Source organism: Diaporthe citri (genome assembly GCF_014595645.1).
Source record: "Diaporthe citri strain NFHF-8-4 chromosome Unknown scaffold_1, whole genome shotgun sequence".
Taxonomy (NCBI): domain Eukaryota; kingdom Fungi; phylum Ascomycota; class Sordariomycetes; order Diaporthales; family Diaporthaceae; genus Diaporthe; species Diaporthe citri.
The window spans coordinates 1,151,747-1,174,392 of record NW_025064846.1 but is presented as its reverse complement, the minus strand read 5'-3'; the positions used below and the strand labels follow the sequence as shown (position 1 = coordinate 1,174,392).

General features: G+C 42.3%; 5 protein-coding genes across 5 annotated transcripts; 3 read left to right on the top strand and 2 right to left on the bottom strand.

The window, feature by feature from the left end:
• Window positions 1-4,686: 4,686 nt before the first annotated feature.
• On the top strand, window positions 4,687-6,849 carry INS49_000325 (uncharacterized protein; the record flags this gene model as incomplete). The annotated part of the gene is made up of 8 exons (XM_043161163.1): window positions 4,687-4,725; window positions 4,979-5,235; window positions 5,333-5,416; window positions 5,490-5,559; window positions 5,656-6,051; window positions 6,130-6,327; window positions 6,440-6,577; window positions 6,661-6,849. The coding sequence occupies 8 exons, from the start codon at window positions 4,687-4,689 to the stop codon at window positions 6,847-6,849; spliced, it is 1,371 nt and encodes a 456-aa protein (XP_043029669.1).
• Window positions 6,850-7,781: 932 nt separating this feature from the next.
• INS49_000324 (uncharacterized protein) lies at window positions 7,782-9,053 on the top strand (the record flags this gene model as incomplete). The annotated part of the gene is made up of 4 exons (XM_043161162.1): window positions 7,782-7,896; window positions 7,962-8,540; window positions 8,648-8,959; window positions 9,046-9,053. 4 exons carry the CDS (start codon window positions 7,782-7,784, stop codon window positions 9,051-9,053), a joined length of 1,014 nt encoding a protein of 337 aa, XP_043029668.1.
• A 4,564-nt stretch (window positions 9,054-13,617) lies between these two features.
• INS49_000323 (uncharacterized protein) lies at window positions 13,618-14,952 on the top strand (the record flags this gene model as incomplete). Its single annotated transcript, XM_043161161.1, has 3 exons — window positions 13,618-13,909; window positions 13,968-14,752; window positions 14,857-14,952. The coding sequence occupies 3 exons, from the start codon at window positions 13,618-13,620 to the stop codon at window positions 14,950-14,952; spliced, it is 1,173 nt and encodes a 390-aa protein (XP_043029667.1).
• Window positions 14,953-15,373: 421 nt separating this feature from the next.
• INS49_000322 (uncharacterized protein) lies at window positions 15,374-16,699 on the bottom strand (the record flags this gene model as incomplete). Its single annotated transcript, XM_043161160.1, has 5 exons — window positions 15,374-15,430; window positions 15,483-15,572; window positions 15,743-15,771; window positions 15,831-16,448; window positions 16,576-16,699. 5 exons carry the CDS (start codon window positions 16,697-16,699, stop codon window positions 15,374-15,376), a joined length of 918 nt encoding a protein of 305 aa, XP_043029666.1.
• A 1,409-nt stretch (window positions 16,700-18,108) lies between these two features.
• On the bottom strand, window positions 18,109-21,628 carry INS49_000321 (uncharacterized protein; the record flags this gene model as incomplete). The annotated part of the gene is made up of 8 exons (XM_043161159.1): window positions 18,109-19,360; window positions 19,414-19,686; window positions 19,749-19,854; window positions 19,913-20,521; window positions 20,572-20,949; window positions 21,018-21,210; window positions 21,270-21,293; window positions 21,353-21,628. 8 exons carry the CDS (start codon window positions 21,626-21,628, stop codon window positions 18,109-18,111), a joined length of 3,111 nt encoding a protein of 1,036 aa, XP_043029665.1.
• Window positions 21,629-22,646: the final 1,018 nt, after the last annotated feature.

The following is a 22,646-nucleotide window of genomic DNA, read 5'->3' as shown; positions in this document are numbered from 1 at the left end:
TATTTAAAAGGTTTAATATAAGATTATAATTATTAATATTAAATAATTTATATAATCCTTATTAATTATTTTTTTCTTATTATATTTATATATTATTTTATAATAAAAGATTTAATATTTTTATAATATTTAAATTATTATAAGTATTTAAAGTTATATTAACTTATTATTTAATATAAATTTTATATAAATTCTTTATAGCTTTTTAAATAGCCATTACGTTTTTAAGAATTAAAAAAGTTAATATAAAGTTTTTTATAAGTCTTAAATATATATTAAAAATAAAAAGTATTAAAATAATGCCGTTAAAATTAATTATATTATTTATTGCTTTAATAGCTATTTATAAAATAGTTTTTTTAATATAAGGTTTTAAAATTTTAGCATAAAGAATGTTAAAAGCTTATTAAAGTAAAGCATAATACTTCTTAACTTTATTAATAAATTAATATACCTTTATTAGCATTTATTTATAAATAATGCTTATAATTTATATAATGCTTTAAAATTTTGCTAAAGCAAAGTTAATTTTAATATTATAAATAATATAATTAAAAAGTCTTAAATAAGTATTTATTTAATATTATTAAATAGCCTTTTATATATCCTTTATAAAAAGAAAGGTAAGAAAATGCTTAGCTTAAAAAAAAGTTGCTAAATTAATAATTTATAAAATAAGTAAATTAAGTAAATATATAATATTTATAATAATCTTATAATTAAAGTTAATATTATTTTAAAAGTTAAACTTAAAATATTATAATGCTATAAAATAAATTTAATAATAATAATAAAATTTAAAAATTGCTTTTAAAATAAAAGAATTAATATTATTATAATTAATACCTTTAAAAAATATAAAAATTAATTAATAAAAAGGTATTTAAACCTATAATAAAGTTATTAAAGCTTTATTTTAATAAGGAATATTATTATTATATTGCTATTTTTTATATTAAGAAAGATTTATAAGTATTTCTATTTTTAAATAATAAGAAATGTTTTTTTTTTTAAATATTTATTCTTTTATTAAACTACCTTATTAATAATGTTTTAAAGAAAAAGAAAATTTTTATTTATATTTTAAATATATAAAAGAAAAAGGGTATATTTATTTATAATATAAAATGTTAATAATTTTATTAAAGTATTAACTTATATTACTTTAAGTAATTTAATAAATAAGCTTAAGCTAAATTATACTTATACTTTACCAGCTTATATAATATTTAAGTATATAAAAAATACTTAATATTGCAAGGCTTAAAATTGCTTATATTTAATTATTAAGAATATTGCTATACTTATATTTAACATAATATTTTAATATTATTAATAAAAGTATTAATCTTAAATAATATATATCTTTATTATTAAATAATCTTTAAAATTAGCATAAATATTAAAGCCGCTTATATTATTAAAAAAGTTATAAAGAAAGACTTAATTTATTAAAAAGATATAATAAATACACCCTTTCTTATTATTATTAATAGCTAAAGTTATTATAATATTAATAGCTTTAAAGTTAAAACCTTTAAAGCTAATAAAGAAAGAGTTAAATTCATTATTATTAACTTATTATTTTATATTCTTATATATATAAATATATATAGCTTTAATATATTATTAATCTTTAAATAAGTAATTTATTAATTAATATTCCTTTTTATAATATATAAAGCACTTTTTTTTTAACATTATATATTATTATTATTACTTTTATTAAGCTAATATTCATTATTATAACTATTTTTATAACAGTTTTTATTATAATTGCTATTTTTAAATTAATAAAATTAGCTTAGGCAGAAATTTAATTAAAAACCATTACCCTTAAAAGGAAATTAAAGGTACCTTAAGCATTAATTATTATTATTATATTACTTATTAAAATAATATTACTTTTTAATATTTATAATAATTAAATTATTATTATTTTAATTATTATAATTATTAATATAACTTTATTTATAAGTTTATTAATTATTTTTTATATTTATATATTATAATATAAAGTTTTAAGCCTTTAATACCTTAATATATTATTATAAGATAAAGTAAAGCTACTTAATATTTATTAATATTATTAAGATAATATAATAGAATTTAAAAATACCTTATACTACTTATAAAATTATATTTTATAAAAAGCTATCTTTATAAATAATATACTTAAGTATTTTATAATAAAACTATATTTTATTAATAAGCATTTAAAGAATATTTATATAGCTTTTATTTAATTTTGTTTATTAAAAAATAAAAAACGTTAAAGTATTTTAATTTATAAAATAATTATAATAATTATTACTTATATTAAAGCAATTTTTAAGCTTTTTATATACTTAAGTAAAGAAATCTTTTTAATTAATAACTTAAATATAATATATCTTTGCTAATTCTTTAAATATATATAAAAAAGCTACTTAAAACTATTAAAATTAAATTTATAAATTATTATATGCTTTATAAAAAAAAGGATTTTATTCTTAAGTATATTATATAGCTCTTTAATAAATATTATATTCTTATAATAATATTTACTTAAATTAATTATTATATTTAAGTTAAATAAGAAGTTTTTTATTTTTATAAAGAGCAATTTAGCATAATAATTATATATAAAGTATATATTATTACTTAAGAAAGTATTATCTTCACTTTTTAATAAGTTAAGAAGACTTAAAAGGCTGCCGCTATTATTATTATTATTATTATTATTATTATTATTATTATTATTATTATTATTATTATTATTATTATTATTATTATTATTATTATTATTATTATTATTATTATTATTATTATTATTATTATTATTATTATTATTATTATTATTATTATTATTATTATTATTATTATTATTATTATTATTATTATTATTATTATTATTATTATTATTATTATTAAATAGGTTATTATTAAGTAGTTTAATAGTTTAAACGGGCTATTATTAAAAGAACTATTATAATTAAATTATTCTTCTTCCTTTATTAAAGTATAATTAAAGTTAAAGGTAATATAAATTTCTTAATTATAATTTTAAACTTAATTATTCTTAGCTATAATATAATATTCTCTTACTTAATTTATTAGCCATTTAAGGTAATTTAATACTTAAAGGATATATATTAATTCTTTTAAAGTATTTATACTTTAAATATAAATACTTTTTATTTAAAAAATCTTTTTAATAATATATAATAAGTCTTTATTAATTTATATAAATATTACCTTAATTTAATTATAAAAATCTTTAATAAATATCTTATATACTTTATTATAAAGTTAATATATTAAAGATTAAATTTAGCTTTAAATAAAGATATTTAAGTATTATTTATTATTAAGTAAGCTTAATAGATTTATTTATAGCAAGGGATTAAATATTTTAATAATACTTTTAAGTATAAGAATGCAATTTATTATAAATAATATAAATATTTTATTTTAATTAATAATATTACTTATTATATTTATTATATTATTATTTCTTATTATTTTAATAAAGTAATAATAAAAATATATTTTAAAAAATAAAATATTAAAAATAAAGATATATATAGTATTAAAGGAAAATAAAAAAGTTAAGAATTACTTTTATAACTTAATAAATAAGAAGTAAATTAATTCCTTTCTTTAAGTTTATTTATATAATAAATATAAATAAATATATTATTAATAAAAATAAATATTAATTTAATTCTTTTAATTATAATTATTAAATTTAAAAGTTATTATTAATATTATTTAAAATATAATAAATATATATATATATTAAGAATAAGGGAGTTTATTATAATTTTTTATTATAATAATTACCTTTTTATATATTAAATATTATTATTATTATAAATTATATTATATAAATTTACAATATTAATAATATTAATTAATATAATTAAAAAGTTATTTCTTTAAGCCTTGTTAATTTATAATTACCCTTATAATTATTAATTAATATTAGCTAAGTTATATATTATAATATAATATTTAATTAATATAATAATTACTTATTATTAATTATAAAAAGAAAAAATGTAAAAGGCTTAGTTGCATTAATTAATTTATATATAGCAATAAAGCTGCTACCTACCAGGCATCCTACCAAGCTAAGGCTGCCCAAGGTTAAATAACCTTTTAAATAAACAACACCCATTATTCCCATAAATATATTATTTATTATATTATTAAAAAAGGGAGTTTTTATATAATAATTAAATAACGCTAGCATATAAAGATAAATAAAATAATTAATTTTATTTTAATATAATAATTATATATAATTTAATTAAGTATTATATTTATATTTATATAATATAATAATAATTTATTAATTTTAATAATAATATTAATTTTATATAATTATGCTTAATTAAAAAGGCAATAATAATTTAATAATAATAACTCTTTAATAAAAAACTTTTTGTTAAGTGCATAAGGCGGCTTAGCATGAAAGTTACTTTACAAGGGGGCATCACAACACTAGCTTAGAACCATGATCTGGGCCTTAAGATGTCGGATGCGCACATCACACCGGGCGCGGGGTCGTGCCGAGGACCGTCAGGGTGACATCGTTTAATGACAGCACCATCAACTCCTCTCCTCACCTGTGATATATTTCCCCAGAATTCGACTTGGCCTACATGCTCAATCTCTTGTCCAACCAATTACGGGCATCGAATGTCATCCCAAGGCCCTTTGACCTCAAAGCATCGAATTGTTCGTCATCCTGTTTTCTCTTTCCCGGGGTCTGCCCGTCGTCGGTATATTAGGAGATTCAGCAGTTTTACATGCCATGGATGTCATTCACATCCTAGCGAGGGGCACGAGCACCTCGGGACTAGTTCTGCGGTGCGCAGCAGCTCTAGCTGGCATTGCGATCATCTACTCCTTGATCCGAGCAGCAGCCTCCCCACTGAGATCAGTTCCAGGACCATTTGCAGCGCGTCTCAATCGGCTATGGTACCTGCAGAGAGTCTGGACTGGGGAGCTCCCACGGCTCAACATCGAGCTGCACCGCAAATATGGCCCAGTGGTCCGCCTAGCACCAAATGAGTACTCGCTCGACGATCCTGCGGCTGTCAAGGTTATTTATGGTCTAGGGACCACCTTTACCAAAGGACCATGGTACACAGCCAGCGGGCTACCTTTTAAGAAAGAATACAACATGTTCCAGATGCCCGAGAACGACAAGCATATCCAGGTCAGGAAGAAGTTGGCGGGATTATAGTATGTTTAATTCAATCTCTATACCGCACCCTCTTCTGTAACGAAGCACGGTCACGGAGTAAGCAGAATGGAAGTTCGTTGACAGGATGGTGAACAGCACGATGTCCTCTCTGATAAAAATGGAGTCACAGGTTGATGAATGTATAACCTTAGTCGAGACTAGGTTCCGCGAGCTTGCTCGGTGAGTTCGGATGAGGAAAAACACTACCGTCACTCGGTGATATACACGGCTGGTTGTTGACATATCGATGCAGGGCCGGAACTGCTCTGGATCTGCAACAATGGATGCAATGCTATGCCTTCGACGTCATTGGAAATATAACGGTGAGCCCAGGGCTATCTCAAATTGCATATCACAGGAACTTCTGTGTAGTCATACTGTAAATGTCCACAAGCAGCTAATTTGAATGATGAGTCTAGGTAGCAAAACGCTTCGGCTTTCTCGATGCCGGACGGGATGACATGAACCTCATTCAGTCTCTCGACTTCTTCCTTCTCTATGCGGCCCGCGTCGGTATTTACCCAGAGCTGCACAAGTTCCTCTTCCTATATGGGGCCACAGGGATTCAAGGAATGGTCAAGATTATCAAATTCGTCAGGGAAGAAATGAAGAAATATACGACCGACAAACCCGTTGGTGACAACTTCTTCTTGGCACGCGCCTTGAGACTACACAAGGAGAAGCCCGATTACTTCACAGCCACAGAAGTCTATAACACCGCCGCAGCAAATATCAACGCCGGCAGTGACACAACGAGTATCAGTCTCACAGCTGTGATGTGGAATCTATTGAAGCACCCCGAGTCCTTTGCCAAGGTACGGAACATCGCACTTGCTGTCACCGCCGTTTATTCTGGAGTTCCTCCGAAGCTGAAGCTTACAGAGGACTGGTAGTTACGTGCGGAAATCGACAACATGATTGCTAGTGGAGAGATCAGCGAGAGTATCACTTTCAGCGACACTCAGAAGATGCCTTACCTTCAAGCAGTCATCAAAGAAGGGATACGGCTGCATCCTGCGGCGGGTCTACCGTTGCAGAGAGTAGTTCCTACGGGAGGAGCTAAGCTCGCGGGTCAATTCTTCCCAGAAGGAGTAAGTTTCTCGTTCGATAACATTCCTGGACCGCTCCTCTTCTCCCCTCCCCTGCTCTGTGAATTACCCGACCAGGCCCCTTCCTCTACTGACCAGACATGTGAACGCTTAGACATACGTGGGTATCAATTCCTGGGTTGCACATCGCAATCCAGAAGTATTTGGCGATCGTGTTGACGACTTCAGGCCGGAAAGGTGGCTCACTGGCGACGAGGAGACCGATCGCAAGATGGACCGATATTTCCTGACTGTACGTCTACCCGGTCACATTTTTGCTTCCCTATTACGGCCAATAAGTTCAGAGGGTCATTTCTAACAACACTTCTCTTCTAGTTCGGCCACGGTGCGAGAACCTGTCTGGGCAAAAACATCTCGATAATGGAGATGTGCAAGCTGATCCCAAAATTGGTTCATAAGTTTAACTTCAGGCTTGTGGACCCGAACGCGGATCTCAAAACGTACAACGCGTGGTTTGTGAAGCAGGAAGACTTGAAAGTTACGGTGAGCGAAAGGAAGATCTGAACGATGCTCTTTACTATCAGGCAACAAGCAATCCACCACCTGTCCTTCCATAGTAGCTCTCAGCTTTTACTGCATATATGGTTCCAAGAACGAATGAGCGAAATGTGCAGTAAACGTTGACATGGAGGTGTAAGCTAAGACAAACAAGATCTCGGCCTAAAATGTGCGTTGTTGATAGGACTGTCGTACCTAGGCAATGTCACTAAACACAATAGCACACCGCCCGCTTGCAATACAATACTCGGGCGACCTTAATAATACGACCAAACGAATTCTGGTCAGACTGTTTCACTATAAATGTCGTGATTCAGCCGCTTCTGCAGTGATTAAGCCTGGCTAGAGAAGATATAGCTAGCATGCAGAGATTTGCGAAGTGCGCAAGATGTTTCCAGAGTGAATTTGAGTGACGAGTTTTGGAAAGCGCCGCAAGGGAGGAGCAAAGCGCGGCTATTGTCTAATGCTCGCTCTAGTAGTATCATAGCTGAGATCGAGGCCCTCGGCAGCTAACAAAGAATTCCAAGCCAAGTCTAGGTCTCGGCCCATGAAGCGCGGGTAGCAAGCTTCTGAGGCTGAATCGGCCTTTCCTCTTCTGGACCAAGCACTAAACCCTAGAATCTAGTTTACAATTCGACAGAACGTTCTGACTGTTGGAGAAGCGGTCTCGGAGCTGACTCTAACGTACGTGAGTTTAGCTTTGGCTGATAATGCCATTCGACCCCGGCAAATGCGACATCAAATATCAACGCTGTGTTGAGAGATAAGGCAAAATGTCTCGGACGAGCTCACAATAGATGGGAGCAGACTTTGAATCATATAAATAGAGACGTCGTATTCGCCTCCACGAAAAGCAACCGCCAAGTTCTTGGCCAAACCACTTATCCCCTCTAAATCTGGTCGATTCCAAGATCCACCCGTTTGCTCAGAGATTCATCATGTCTCCGCCGACTACATACAAGGACGAGGAAGCGAAAGCAGACATTTCCGGTCACGTGAATGTCCTTGATACCTCCAGTGACGACGTTAGCTTCACAGCTCTAGTTGCCGAAGGTGAGTCTGGTTATTGTTCTCCTCCTCGATGAATCTGTGTCATTTCATCCACTGACAGCGATCAGATCACCAACATGAGATTCAACTCAGAACGATGTCATGGCAGAAAGCCGCGTGGCTTCTTGCCGGAGACCAGTTATGCCTGGCTATCATGGCTCAGTCGTGGTCACTCAGTGTATTGGGATGGGTTCCAGGGCTCATCACCATGGTTCTTGCTGGCCTGTTCTTCTGGATTACAAGCACAACGATGCATGAATATATCATGAAAAATCCTTCAATTAAGGATATCTGTGATTTCGGATACCACATCTTTGGGAAAAGCCGAATTGCATACGAGTTCAGCGGCTGCATGCTGCTCGCAAACAACATTCTTCTCATTGGCTTCCACATCCTCACCGGCGCAAAGGTCATCAATACTCTCTCCGACCATTCACTCTGCACCGTCGACTTTTCCGTCATCGTCACAATCATGGGGATTGTCATGTCTGTCCCACGGACACTCAAGCATGTATCTTTCATGTCCATGTTCTCGGCAGCTTGCATGGGGATTGCGATCCTCCTCTTTCTTGTCTTCGCTGGCATCGAACCGGCTCCTCTCTACGGCTATAACGGAGACTATCCTACCGCTGGACTGGTCAAGACTTGTACGTATAAGCTCAAGCCTGATTCTGCTCGCCATTTACTCCTTCGCGAGAAGTTTCACAAAGCCCCCCGCGGATTCTATTGCCGATTACTAACCGGTCATTTGCAGACGCGTTTCCCCCTGCTGGCACGACCTGGGTCGCATGCATGAATGCAGTTCTGAACATCACTTTCCTCTGGGTCCCTCAAATCCTTTTCCCAACCTTCATAGCTGAAATGGAGCACCCAGAAGATTTTCCCAAGTCTCTTGCCGTTCTGACGGGCATCTCGGCCATTCTTTTCATCGTCCCCCCAGCCATTGGTTTCAGATACCTCGGGCAGTACGCCACTGCGCCGGCGTTTGGTTCTCTCGGAGTCGTTGCATACAAGAAAGCCTCGTTCGCGTTCGTGATCGTCCCGACGCTCGTAATCGGCGTCATCTGTGAGTACCATTCTTCTCTTGCTACACATCCCCGATCTTTGTGCTTTAGAATGTTCCAGAATGTATCACTTTGGGACCTGTAGCAGGTGACTAAAAAGTACTAAATGCCAACGTCACCGCCAAATTCATCTACTTCCGAATTACAGGCAAATCCCGACACGCACACAGCAACACCCTTCTCGGCTGGGGCTCTTGGATCGCAGTGATGGCCGGTATTTAGTGGATTGGATTTGCTTTTGCGGAAATAATTCCCAGTATGGGAGACTTCCTATCACTGCTTGGAGCTGCTTTCGACTCCTTCTTTGGGTTCATCTATTTCGCCGTCGCTTACTGGCACCTGTACAGGGGTAATCCTTTTTCTGTGGCGGGAATATCGTTGCTGACTCTCATCCATGTTCTTGTTTTACTCGTTGGTTTGCTTTCACTTGGTCCGGGTCTCTATGCTGCAGTGGAGGCAATTATTGCGGATTACTCTGGGGAGACTAAACCTGCCTTCAATTGTGCCAACTTGGCCATCTGATGGCAAACTTCAGAATAACATGCTACTAACGAAAATGTTGGGCCGGCTTCTTAATCCATTGACTCAAAGGTAGCATCAAGTCCTCTAGCTATTTAAATCAATTAGTTAAAAAGCAAATTTGCGCCCTCATCGACAAGAGATTAAATGAAATCATTTGATATGGAAAATGTTTCCCTTGCAACGGGCTCTGGGCTACTGTGGAAGATCATTACTGGCAGAAAGGCTCGGTTAAGCAGCGCATCGATAACAGAAGTTGTAAGGAATTTCTAAATGTGTTCGATTCGGAGTAACTGTTTCGCCGTACATTCTATCCTGCCCAGCCATGTCACACGAGTGGAACAAGCTCCTTAAGGATATTTCTAAATCCAGACTCTCATCTCAATTTCATTCTACTCAAACCCAAGAGAATAAAGACTACACAGCGTATTTATTGTTCAAGTATTCCATGTCCTCTAAAAGCCTATACATCTTCATATTAGTCTCGCGTTCATGAATCTCAAGTGCTGCAGAGGATTTACGATGGATTGTGTTGTGGGCAGAGGCACGTACCTTGCCATAGCTTCTTCTGATGCCCCAGGCCAGTGTGCCGAGAGCGATGTGTGATAGAAAAGACTATTTAGTCTGTTTCTATCATCACACTCCTCGGCGGGTTGACTGGGAGGGATGCGGAGGAAGTATTGCTTCCGATATAGCTCGGCAAAAAGTACCGTTATGGTTCGCCACATGCCAATCTCGAATTCATTATGCCCATAGAATAGACTGGGATCGTAGAGCATGGGCTCGCCAGACTCTTCGTCTATTCCAAGATTTTCCTGCCAAAAGTCCCCGTGGACCAGACAAGGAGTAAGGACATGCCCTGCCGCCTGAAGCGCCCCTAACAGACGGGGAATCGTGCGTTCAAGGAGGATATTGTGTGCTCGTTCATATTCGGCGAATGGTCCATTGCTTTTCATGTCTTCTTTATAGAACACGTCCAGCAGATTGGCATAGAAGCGGGCTCAATTATCGTCCCATTCATTCGGCTGAGCTATTTTGCCGTGATAAGTCGGAAGATAAAAGCCAAATTTCTTGCCCTCTACAGACGTTCCCGCTGTGGTCTGGTGGATCTTCGAGATGAGATGGGAGATCTTCGATTCCTCCGGGAGCTCGGGGATGAGATAGAGGAAGTCCATAATGATGAAGTACGACCCGTGATTGGTTTCGTATTCACCCATCCATAGGGCTTAGGACAGGAGCTAGGCACGAGACTGTGTAGTCTACCAAGTGAGGCAAACTCGCCTGCGAACATGGTTTTTGCGATGGTGTCCGAGTTTGATTTGATGAAGTATTCTTTAATATTGCCGTCTGGCAGTTTTGTGCTCAGTCGCCTGGTTTCGGTCCATCCAGACGCTGCCCAGGGAATTACATCCGTGACTACAGTCCCGTGCGGTAGACCTACAAAGCCTCGTATCAGTATATGCACCTGGTAAAAGTACCATCGTTGCTTTCATTACGTGCATTTCAGTATCGAAGGGTCAACTGAGACCTTTCCCGTTGGACTGATAGTTGCTGTGGTGTCCATGGTTGTTGATATAGTGCTCTAAGTTGAGATCGATATCCGCTTCTCACATGTACAGGAGATATAAGCTTGACAGAAACAGACAACTGGCCTTCTTGTAACTGAGGGGCTGCGGCACAGGAATTGAAGCGTTCTAAATCGAGTTACAATGTCGCATGTCTCCGCCCAATCATTGCTCCTCCACGCGAACCAACAGTGCCAATGTGCAGCCCGCCGAGAGGCGCACTTTCAAGTATTCGAAGGCCTAGGCATATGACACTCTGCAAGATGACGGTCCGATGAACAGATGGGACCTTAATTTGAGGCCTTTTTTCTCGTTGCAGTAGTGCATAACGGTTTCGCTGCCGAGTGGATAGCTTATTGGAATCGTCTTCGGCCGCAGCGCGATCTCCAGTAGAAGATTTGACAACTTCGATCTCAAATTGAAGCCTCTCCCGAGACTCCTTCACGATGTTGCCAATGGTCCCCAAGACGCCTTTCCAAGTTTCGAGCGCAGTCCCCACGGGAGGTGAGTTCTCCAGCAACTGCCCTCTCTTAAAGGGAACGATATGAATCATGAGGGTGAGCACGACATCACCTTTAACTTGCTCATTGAATCGCTTGGAAAGAAACTGCGCAGTTGAGGAAATAAAGGTTGGCCTGCAGAATGTTCGACGAACTCGCCACATGGAGTGAGGGCTGACTAGCTCGATGGAAGTGTTTGCTGGCGTTCAGAGGCTCCTTGGAATGGTTTCGGTCCACCTGGATGCCAATCAAGGGAGCACATCTTTAACTACAGTCCCAGCCAGTATACCTGAAAAGCACTATATTAGTATACACATAAAACCGCTACTGTAGCCATTCCTATACATAGTTGGACTGACGGTTGCTGTGGCGTCCATAGCCGCTGAAGGTGGCTCGGCTTAATATGGAGATCCGTTGTTCTGTTCATGATTTAATATGAAAAGGAATTTGCAGTCCTTATAAAGCGACAACCCATCTATTTATACCCGGGAGCCTACTTGTCGCGGATTGATTAGGGTGACTTAGTGTATCTTTCTAAGTTGAGAAGCAAAGTACCAGCCCTTGATGCCGTCCGCTGGGCGGCGCAACAGTAGCAGTGGGTGCTGAAAGCCCATAGATAATGATGTTAAATTCAACCACGAGACGAAAGACGCAACTCGTTCATGAAAAATGAGACTTGCTTCCGGCCCAATCTGACGAGGATTGACGATCTGCCCACGAACCGTACACCACGCGTCGGCATGTAGGGCACATGCTGCCATCCTTCTCCTCATCTTATTATGGTCTTGCGTGCTTCTCGTCTGCGAGTCATCAATACATCCTTTACTCGGGAACAGAGATTAAATACCTTCCTTGTTAGGAAGCCATCCGTTAAACTCATGATCTCAGCAGTCCTGCTGCTGAGCTGCAAAAGCAGTAGCCGGCTAGCTGCTAACCAATTGCCGCTTAGGCGGACTCATTGCCGCTCAACCCAGCCCGATACTACCCAACTTAACTGCTAACTAGGGCTTACCACGTAAGCATTGGGGACGCCGTTTGTTCTGTTGCCCCCTTTTTCTTCTTCCAAGTGGTCTCACGAACTGCAGTAGCGGCGGCGTTTTGCCGAAACCCCCCTGTCGTCCCGACTGATAAGCACCAACGGGCATCCAAATAAGGCAGGTAACTATCACTTGAGCGCCCACCAGGTAGTATTTCTGCACGCAGTCAAAGGCTTGGAAAGCTTGAACCAAAAGCTTGTTTTCGTTCTACACGGGTGCTCCACTGTTCAAGTTAGCCTCAGTGGAACGACACCCAAATTTGCATCACATGGCCCGTTCCCACACCACCTTCAAAGACGCATGGGCGCCATCGGGCGGAAAGCTTTACGAGAGATTTATGTGCGCGCTTAGGTGACCCGAGACTCGACCTGCCCTGCTAACTTCTACAATTGAGGGGTCTGTTCTTGTCAGAATATAAGGATCTCCCTTCGATACCGACACAGAAAACGCGTAGGAGGTTTCATCTATCAAACTATACATGAGCATAAACTTGAAGAGGGCCCGTGAGTCGCTGAATACCGCAGAGAAGGATATATAGTCGAATAAATACTCCATTCCTCTAACGAGCGAGCGTTCCCGGTCTGTTGATGGCTCCAATGTCAGTTACGCATTGACTTGATAAATCATGATCATAGATTCCGAGACGAGTTATTCAATAGGCCTGGGGCTCTACTTGCGAGGGGAAATTTGGAAAAAGAAGGTGACATAGACTACTTTTAGCAGCAGACCCAGGAACACTGCCGGGCACTAGTGCTCCCCACTGCAACTGCATCCTAGTAAAACCCCGTGTTCAAGATAAGCAGAGTCCACCATACAACCATGAAGAAAAGCACGAAGCTGACGACGTTCACCTTCCTTTTCCGAGAAGCGCGACCATGGACCATCGATATCATGGCCAGACCGGTGACTAGAGTATTTCTTGGGCACGGCGTATAAATACCTGCCTCGCCTGTCGCTCGAAGAATGTTTTCGAATCCCTAGGTGATATCACTACTTCGCTTCACGCATCGTCTCCTCTGGTTTTGTCTCATACTGCACCATGTTGTTTGTCGCCATCCTCTCCGTTGCCGCCGTGGCGGTGTCCGCGGCGCCGCTTGAGGGCCGGGCCGAGACGGTCGTCCTGCCGTTGAAGAAGCACGCCAACGTCACATCGATCAACAACATTGTCCAGAAGGGTCGGGCCCGCATCAGCGCGATCAACAGCGACCAGTCCGCCCCTGCTGCCCGCGCCGTCGCCGTCAGCTCTGGCACCGTCACTAACGAGGACGTGAGCTACGTCGCCCCGGTTTCGATTGGTGGCAAGACCTATGATCTGATCGTCGACACTGGATGTGAGTTGTTTACAAAGAACCGCTAATATGTGCTCCACTGACGCGGAATATTGTCCAGCTTCAAACACCTGGTGCGGTGCTCAAAGCGCCTGTGAGAAGAGTTCGACTGGCAAGTCTACTGGAGGCTCAGTCTCGGTCAGCTACGGCAGCGGCTCGTTCTCTGGTACCGAGTACACGGACACGGTCAGCTTTGGTGGTCTCACTGTCTCGTCCCAGTCGATCGGCGCCGCTTCCACCTCCACGGGCTTTTCTGGCGTAGACGGCATCATCGGTTTCGGCCCTGTTGGTCTTACTCAGGGCACTGTCTCCAATGCCAACACAGTCCCAACATTCCTGGACAACCTCAAGAGCCAGGGCTCAATCTCGACAGAAGTCCTCGGTGTCTCCTTCAGGCCGGAGTCCGGAAGCGATACCGACGATGCGAACGGAGAGCTGACCCTCGGTGGCGTCGATTCGTCCAAGTACTCCGGCACGCTCACCTACTTCCCCAAGCTTACGAGCGGCACTGCCTCGGCGTACTGGGGTATCTCAATCGCCAGCTTCACGTACGGCTCGACGACACTCGGGTCCAGTGCCTCTGGCATCGTCGACACAGGAACCACGCTGATCTACGTCCCGAGCTCGGCCTACTCGGCGTTCCTCTCCGCCACCGGCGGCTCGACCGACAGCTCATCTGGACTGGCTGTCTTCAGCAAAAAGCCGACTGCGAACTTCGCCATCAAGTTTGGGTCGACGACTTACACCCTTACGCCGGCGCAGTACCTGGTCCCAACCGCCCAGTACAGTGTCTTCGGCCTCAGCTCCAGCAAGTACTATGCCTGGATCAACGACGGTGGCAGCTCGGTCAGTATATCTCCTTTCCTGCTGCAGCTGCCCGATCTTTGTGTTTTGGAACGTTCCAGAATGTACCACTTTAGGACCCGTATCAGGTGACTAACAAGCAGCAGGGTGTAAACACTATCATCGGCCAGAAGTTCTTGGAGAATTACTATTCCGTCTACGATACTACTAACTCGCGTATCGGCTTCGCCACTGCTGTCTAAGAGACTAGCAATCGTTGGGGTTGATGCATGTGTAGTTTCACGCAATGGATATCACGCTTCGTGCTATATTGGACCCGCAATGGGCCATTCTGGCTGACCATGGGGGAGGGGCTTCTCGTAAACTGGCCCTGGTATTTACTTTTCATGTAGCATAATCCATGTGCGCCGGCCTATAATCGTGCCGATAAACAGCCCCGTCTCTTTACTATATCTTATAGTGCAAGAAAAGTGCAACCGAGCCCCCCTGCGTGATACAATCGTGGCCCTGACTCCGATTTGGTCAATGTCAATATTTGCTTGTGCTGGTATTAAAGCTCATAGGTAATGATCTATCTCATGACATATGTACAGATCCCGAGACATAAACGCGCACTCAATGAAGGCAGCTCTGACAACATTTGAATATTCCACTCGTATATCATTACAGCTTAGCGTACTCGTCGCATGTCTGTATGAGTCTCTGCTTTATTCCGGGTTCCTAAATCGAATGAGTGGCTCGAACTTGGTCAAGAGATGGGCACACGACTGACCAGTACACTATGACCAGCATCATCAATCCAATGAAGCTTGGATTCAGGGAAGGCCTTGTGTAATTCCCAAGCCGTTATAGGTGGACAAACCTAGTGATCTCAAGTCAGTTATTCAAGCTCTTTAACTCGTAAAGACGAGAGAGAGGGCGCTTTGTCATGAACCAGCGGTCACAGTTCATGATACCGGATGGAACCGTCTCGTTTGAGTCCATGTTGTTTTGCCACGTGATCCGAGGAGGTTGTCTCGAGTCATTACTTACCACGTCGTAGCGGCCTTGTACCAATGTAGCTTTTACCAGCTGATCAGCATCTCGCGTTGAGAATGGCTTTAATGGAGCCGGAACTTACTAGGGATATGGCGGATCTTGTCAACGTTCTCCTTCTTTAACAGCTGACCCTCCTCCAACCACGCGCCGTTCGTGAAGTAATGGACCTCTGTCCTGGCATGAGCAAGCAGGTAAGACTCATCGTCGAGCTGCTCGAGTGCTTCAGCGCTTGGATAGAGGGTGCCGATAGAAAGCTCCCACTTGTTCCAAGCCCTCGCCGCCGGAAGGCTGATCTCTGGGTCGTCTGACAGCAGCCGTTTCAGGTAGGACTGGACATGATCCTTTCTCTCATCTTCTGGAAGGAAGTTTATGAATTCCTCAAATGCGTCGGGCCACAATATGTTGGCGCCCTGGACAAGGGTCCATTTGAGCTCGAGCTGGCGGACAGCAAAGATGCCTCTGAGGACGAGTGAGCCGACAGACCCAGGGTGAGTCTGGGCATATGCAAGGGCCAGGGTTGAGCCCCATGAACCCCCAAACACCACGTGCCACTTCTCGATTTTGAGGTGACGCCTTAGCTTCTCGATATCTTCCACCAGGTGCCACGTGGTGTTCTCGCGGGTCTCGGCGTTGGGCCGTGACTTTCCACATCCTCGCTGGTCCAGCAACACGACGCGGTATCGGTCCGGGTCGAAGAAGGCTGTATTGCTCTTTGATATGTGGCCTCCTGGTCCACCGTGAAGATATATCGCTGACACGCAACGAAAGAGCAGCCACTCTCAGCTATTCTGGTCTGGAGAGACAACGGGGAGGTGCATCATATATACCTGGCTTGCCGTCTTTCTTGCCATATTGCTCATAGTACAATTCATGAATCGAGTCAACCCGGAGCCAGTCGACATCCCACGCGTCTTCATGAGCGTGTCCGCTCGGCTGTGTCTGTTGCGCCATGCTTCTTGGATGCCCTGGCAGGGAGATTGTATCAGTTGACGTCGAAGAAAGTCAGCATCTTGCGATGACCCGCGCTGACCCGACCTCAGAAGGCCCCTCTTTGATGGCCGCTACTTGATTGCTTACCTAAGTACACATTCCATAGACTACGCGACTCATGTCCTCTGAACCTGCGCGCAGCGCAGTATCATTGAACATATTTCAAGTACGCCTTATCTACAGCAAAACTCTCGCATGGTCCTGCTCAGTATCGCCGAAAATTTTCAGCATCCAATAGGGTCCAGCTTCAATTCCACTTAACACCAACTTCAGATAGGGCGACCTCGACAGACGGGCAGCAAAGGGGCGTAAAATGCTTGAGCGCCGGCTTATCACGTGACAAATCCGCTGCACATTTTGGTCTCGCTCTTGAAGGGCGGTGCTGGGGTCCTTCCGTTTCGTGAGCGGCGTTGCTTGGGTGAAGTGGAAATAAGGCGTTCAGGTGAGCCTCATGGGCCGTATCGGTCGCCGAGACTACGGAGAAAAGAAGGCAGCCGACTAGGGGTGAGTCGTTGCGTGCTAACAAGTCAGCTTGTTTTCCCGATCGGGTTTTGTTCCGAAACACAGCTTTTCATAAAACGCGGCTCTGCTCGAAAGCCTAGCAAGTCGCCCCGCCGTTCTGCCGTATACCTTGACCCCCAAGATAGACCCCACTTTGGCGCATGTCTCAGCCGGATTGGCTGGGGCCTGTGGTTGCACAACATGTCAGTGAAAGGGGGGTCACGTGAATAGGTACATCTTTAAGAAGGGTGCCCTCTGCCCTTCCTGCACTTAGAACCTAGCAATATGCCTACTTTAAATATAAACAATCGTATATTTGCCAGACCCAATCTTTCCTGCCACACACAAATATCGCTGCCTTTGGGTCGGTCAGACTGTTGACCACACGGCAGCAAAATCTGAGCGTGGTGCGACAGCCTGACCAAGGGTCGTGTTGCTTTTTTCCACAGTGACATCTGGCTGGCAATCAGCAACGAGTGAGGTCAACAGGATTCCGCTTTCGTCTTATTCTTGGACTGGTAGGCCCTGCTCACTGCTCACACCCACGCCTACCCACGCCTCTGCTGCCCTTCTGCTGACCCACGTGATAATCTTGCCCACTCTGACGGCACCATTTGGCAGGGGGGCCCGGCTGTCATCGGGCGTCCTCAGCGATACTGTGCTCATGCTATTGCTTTGTCTGCCTTGTGTACTCCGTTTGCTCCGTCTGGTACAGGCTATACGGGCAGCACGATTAAACAAGCTGTTTAAAGGGCTGTAAGTCATATCTGGATGTGATGTAACTAGAAAAGAGAGGATTGCTCCGTGATTATATTCGACTGAGAAAACCTGCAAACTGAAGAATGTATATATATTCAGATGGCTATCATTTATAAGGTGGGCAGGTCTGGGTTGTGGACGTAAGATGAGTGCTGCAGAAACAAAACGCTGTCCCTCACATGGTCGTTGCCTGTGCTACCCGATGTTGTCAGGGCACCCTCAGAGTCAGCTCTCGAGCTGCTTCCCTGTGCTTCTTGTCGCTCTTCCATGAGCGCAGGCCGCTGACACTGCATTCCTGTCTTGCTTTTGAAATGGTCGGCCAACTTGTCTTGCCGGGCAAATGTCAGTTTGCAGCCCCATGTTTCCCCAGACTTCAAGGTCCCAAAGCAGACGAATTTCTTCTCTCCGACGTGTATTGCTTCATGCCTTGTTCTGTCATACTGTCGTGCGAAAGACGCGCCGCAGGTTGTGCAAGAGAACGGTTTCTCGTTGGCGTGGCTGCGCAGGTGTGCTTTCAGGTTGTGACTCCGCGTAAATGTCTTGGAGCACACATCGCACTGGTGTTGGCTGGAACCAGCTTTGATCTTTTGCATCTTCCGTGGTGGCTCTGGGAACTCGACGTCTCCGTCCGCGTCGAATCCATGAACTTCCAACATGTGAGTGTTCCTCGCGTCTTTGCTAGAAAATCCCAGTGACGAGAAATCGCAATCGGTAATGTCGCAAAAGAACGGTTTCTCGTGGCGGTTGATGTGTTGTTGTCTTTGGGCCTCATTCCGAAAGCCGTGGTGATAATAGAAGCAATTTACTCGAGAGCACTTGTACCAATTCGTTCCATAAAGGGCCCTTAAAGAAGACCTTTGCTCGCCAGTGAGCTGGGACTTTCCTGTATTCTCGAGCACGGCTCTCACCCTCTGGACCAACGTCAAAAGATCCAGTGCGTGCTCAGCCTCTGGTGGTTTGCCATGGGCCCCGAGTTGTTTGCGTGCCCAAGTCACAGCTTGGGAAAGCTCGCTGTGGAAACCAAAACGATCGAAAATCGAGAGCTCTTCCTTGATTGAATTAGGCACAGCCAAGTCCGGCACCTGTTGTTGGTAGTGTATTTCAAGAAAGACCTCCAGCTCTTCACTAAGGTCCTCTAAATTCTTGTCCTCTGGCTGGGACAGTGAGTACTCCTGCAGGTGAAGCGACCAGCAAGCCATTGCGTATTCTAAATAGGCAAAGAACCCAGTCATGAGGGCCTGGCGTGTCATTTCTGCATCAGCATTGAGGTCGGCGGGAGGCAGATTAAGGTATCCCAGTGTAAGGCGGGTGATCTGAAAATGAGATTCGCTGGGTATGACCTCTTTCGTTCTGATGAGATAACTTCGCGGATCGTTAGCCAGTTCTCAACACTGCCTTCCCAGCTCATGTCTTACTCTCTGGCAGTTGGGTGCACAAAATCCACCGTTCCGTCTCTGTGATGTTCAATCAAGGAACCACAGAGGTCCTTGGGATCCTCGCGCCACATCCTCTGTGAGAAGACTTTTGGATCATAATATTCTCCATTTAAATCTACGCAGGTTGTCGCCTGGAATTCGTACCACTTCAAGGGTCGTTTTGTGCAGACCAACCATTGAAGCAGGCGCTGAGTATCACGTTTTCTAGTTGACGTTTTCTGGTTGAGGACACGCTCTACAATGCGAGTGTATCTGTATTCAGACATTAGCATAGCAACTTTCAGCCTGATGAGGAAGGTCAGAAGTAGACATACGCTTGATCGAGTCCGGTCGGAAAGTTTGCCAACTCTGAAATGACATTTGCCACTGAAGTTTGCTCATACAAATTCTCCATCACGAGTTTGGCAAATAGGAACATGCCTAGCAGATGGTCAGTGATGACGGTATGGGTAGGGCAAGTGCAGGATTTTGGAATTACCTTGGGCTTTGGCCGTGACAATCTTTGCAATATCGTATTTAACCCCTTGCAGGTCTCCAAACTTCCTCTCGACCTTGTCTTTCCAGCTCATGACAAAAGAGTGGATGTCATGTTTGGTATCTGAAGGACAGATGTTTATTGACGGGATATTGGATAGGTCCTTCCTGGCCTCTCTATCATCTTGGCTGACAAAGAGGCAACGGATTGAGTCCATATCCGCGATAGGAAGTGCCTCAACAGTATTCCTAAAGAACTCGACAATATATCTGCTTTCTTTTGTATCGCACTCATCAAGGCCATCGAGGGCAATATACGTTCTTTTAGAACAGCTCAGGGCAACGTGCAATAACTCTCCGGCGAGCACCCTAGTGTGTAACGAGGTTTCACCACAGTTTGAGGACTTTTCGTAGAAGTATTGGATCAGGTGCTTGTTTTGATCAAGCAATTGAGTTAGAAGTCCTTTTGCGACGGCGAGAAAGCTGTTTCGACTGGTGTCTTTGTGTTTGCAGTAGAAGAAGGCGATCGACGTGTCTCGTTTTGAGGAGCTCTGGGATGGTGTTTGCGACATTCGAACCTCGTCCACGATACGAGAGGTAAGTACTGATTTGCCTAGGGAAGCTTAGAATCAATACGCCTGATCCATTCGTAGCACCGCTTACCTGCACCAGGTTTCCCCGTTATCCATAATAGCGGATTGTTACAGAAATCAGGATCCGCCCAATTCGTGAATCTATGATCCTTCATGAGCCATGAACCTGCGTCAGGACAAATTCTGGCTTCTGCGATCTCTTCCTGGAATCCTTGTGTGTTAGGGGCACAGAGCCACTGTGTCACGTAATTTCGTCGTCTGTCAAGCTCTGCCTGCCGTTGATTATTGAACTCATCCACGGCGATGCGGTGAATCCGTCTGACTTCCTCCAGCTGAGCCAGAGTCGCCTCGGTCTTAAGCAAATTATAGTTCCTTTGCATTTTGGTTTTCACCAAGTCTATCTTTGGTGTAAAACCTCTCCATGCTGCGTGGAACACCTGTTGCCAGACTGTGAACGGTTAAATATGGTGGCAACAAGCCCACTACGACTTGTCGGTGTGTGTGAGAGAATCTTACCTTTTCCCCGGAAATATTTCATGGCCTCCCGGTGGAAGTCTAGAATATCATGATAAATCCAGCTAAGGATCGTCTTTGTGTAGGGCCGATCGGAAGTCAGATCTTGGAAAGAGCTGAGGAGGGGTAGTTCTCCCCAGATGGTCTGGTATGCCTCAAGAAGACGGTCTAGAGCATCACCATAATTTGAGGCCACCTGCGCATTCATCTTAGCACTTACATTTGCTCACTTTCCCCATTTGCGCATTGACTTACACGCAAAAGGAATTTCATAGGTCCCTGCATGCATCTTAGCACTAGTCAATCCGCAGGTCCTTTCCAGTCCAGCGAACGCTTACCCAGACGAATGCTAGTACTTCAGATGTATTCACGAAGACGTCAACGGTGTGACCATATTGCTCCATTGTTTGAAGAAAAGGCTCCAGCCTCTTCATGTTCCGCATTCTTCGCTTCGCTTCTTGTTCAGTTTGTATTCGCTTGATGGTAGATCGCAAGCTGTTCAGGTCTGCGAAGCGGAATTCTTTGACCTCGTCTGCGCCGAGTTGTGCATTTTTCTTGAATTCTTCGAGCGCAATCTCGAATTCGCACTGTGATTTTCCTGAGGAATTGCTCATATTCGTTGTAAGTTTGTAAACTCAGTAGGAAGTATTGGCAAAGGCACTGGCAAGGGCTGTCAGGGCAAAGAGCGCCCAAGAACCTTGGAGTTTTGCGTGTTCGCGAAAAAGGCAGGATCCCAGAGAATGAGACGCAACAGGGCTTCATGTGGCAGTGTCCATCGGAGCTGAGATGTGTAAAAAGTCGTTATATGTGACCGGCGTTCCTGGCCAGCCTGTCTGCCTGTCTTAAACCAAGGCCTGAGTTCCGGCATCCTCAGTGGAGCACTTCGCGAGATTACTCCCTAACTCTGCGTAACTAGTGCCTTTTGTGCGACGCGTGCGCCTCTGCACAGCCATTGCAGCGATGCAGAAGAACCCCTGACTGCATTAGCGCCTCCTGCATCCTGAGCCTTTCCGATCGACAGACATTTTTGATGTTCACCATGTCATGTCGTCTTGGTTTTTTTCGTTAATTCATGGTTGAAACAACCAATAGCAACCCCTTCTTTCGAATATGATAAGCCTTGACGATGCTGACAGCGGCCCTCCTCCAAAACACCCGAGTCTGTACGCAGAACCAGGCACATCAATCTTTGAGCGATGGGATGACCAAGTTCGTTGACTGTTCTCCGTCGTTCAAACACACATTTTCTGGTTAGCTGCTCCGGTATTGCCGTGCTTGTGGGTTGGATCTCACAAGAAACTCTTTTCTCATTATAACAAACCATCAGATAAGGGGTGTCTCATGCCACAGCAAGTCAGCCATGAGAGGGTTGAAAGCAAAACTTCTAGTGACGAAGTAGTGTGCTTCGGGATGGTAAGCCATATGCTTCCCTACGCATAGATGAAACGCGTCTCAAATTCTGCAGTTATGCGACATAAGATGCCAATTCACAACAGGCCGAGGCGGCCAGGTGGCAAATGTGTTAAGACAGATCCGGGAGCAAGCAGAGACTCTTCGCATTTCCCGAGATTCTGATACTTGGACAATCCATTCAAGTAATAATGTCATGCTGGGAGTGATCAATCACAGGAC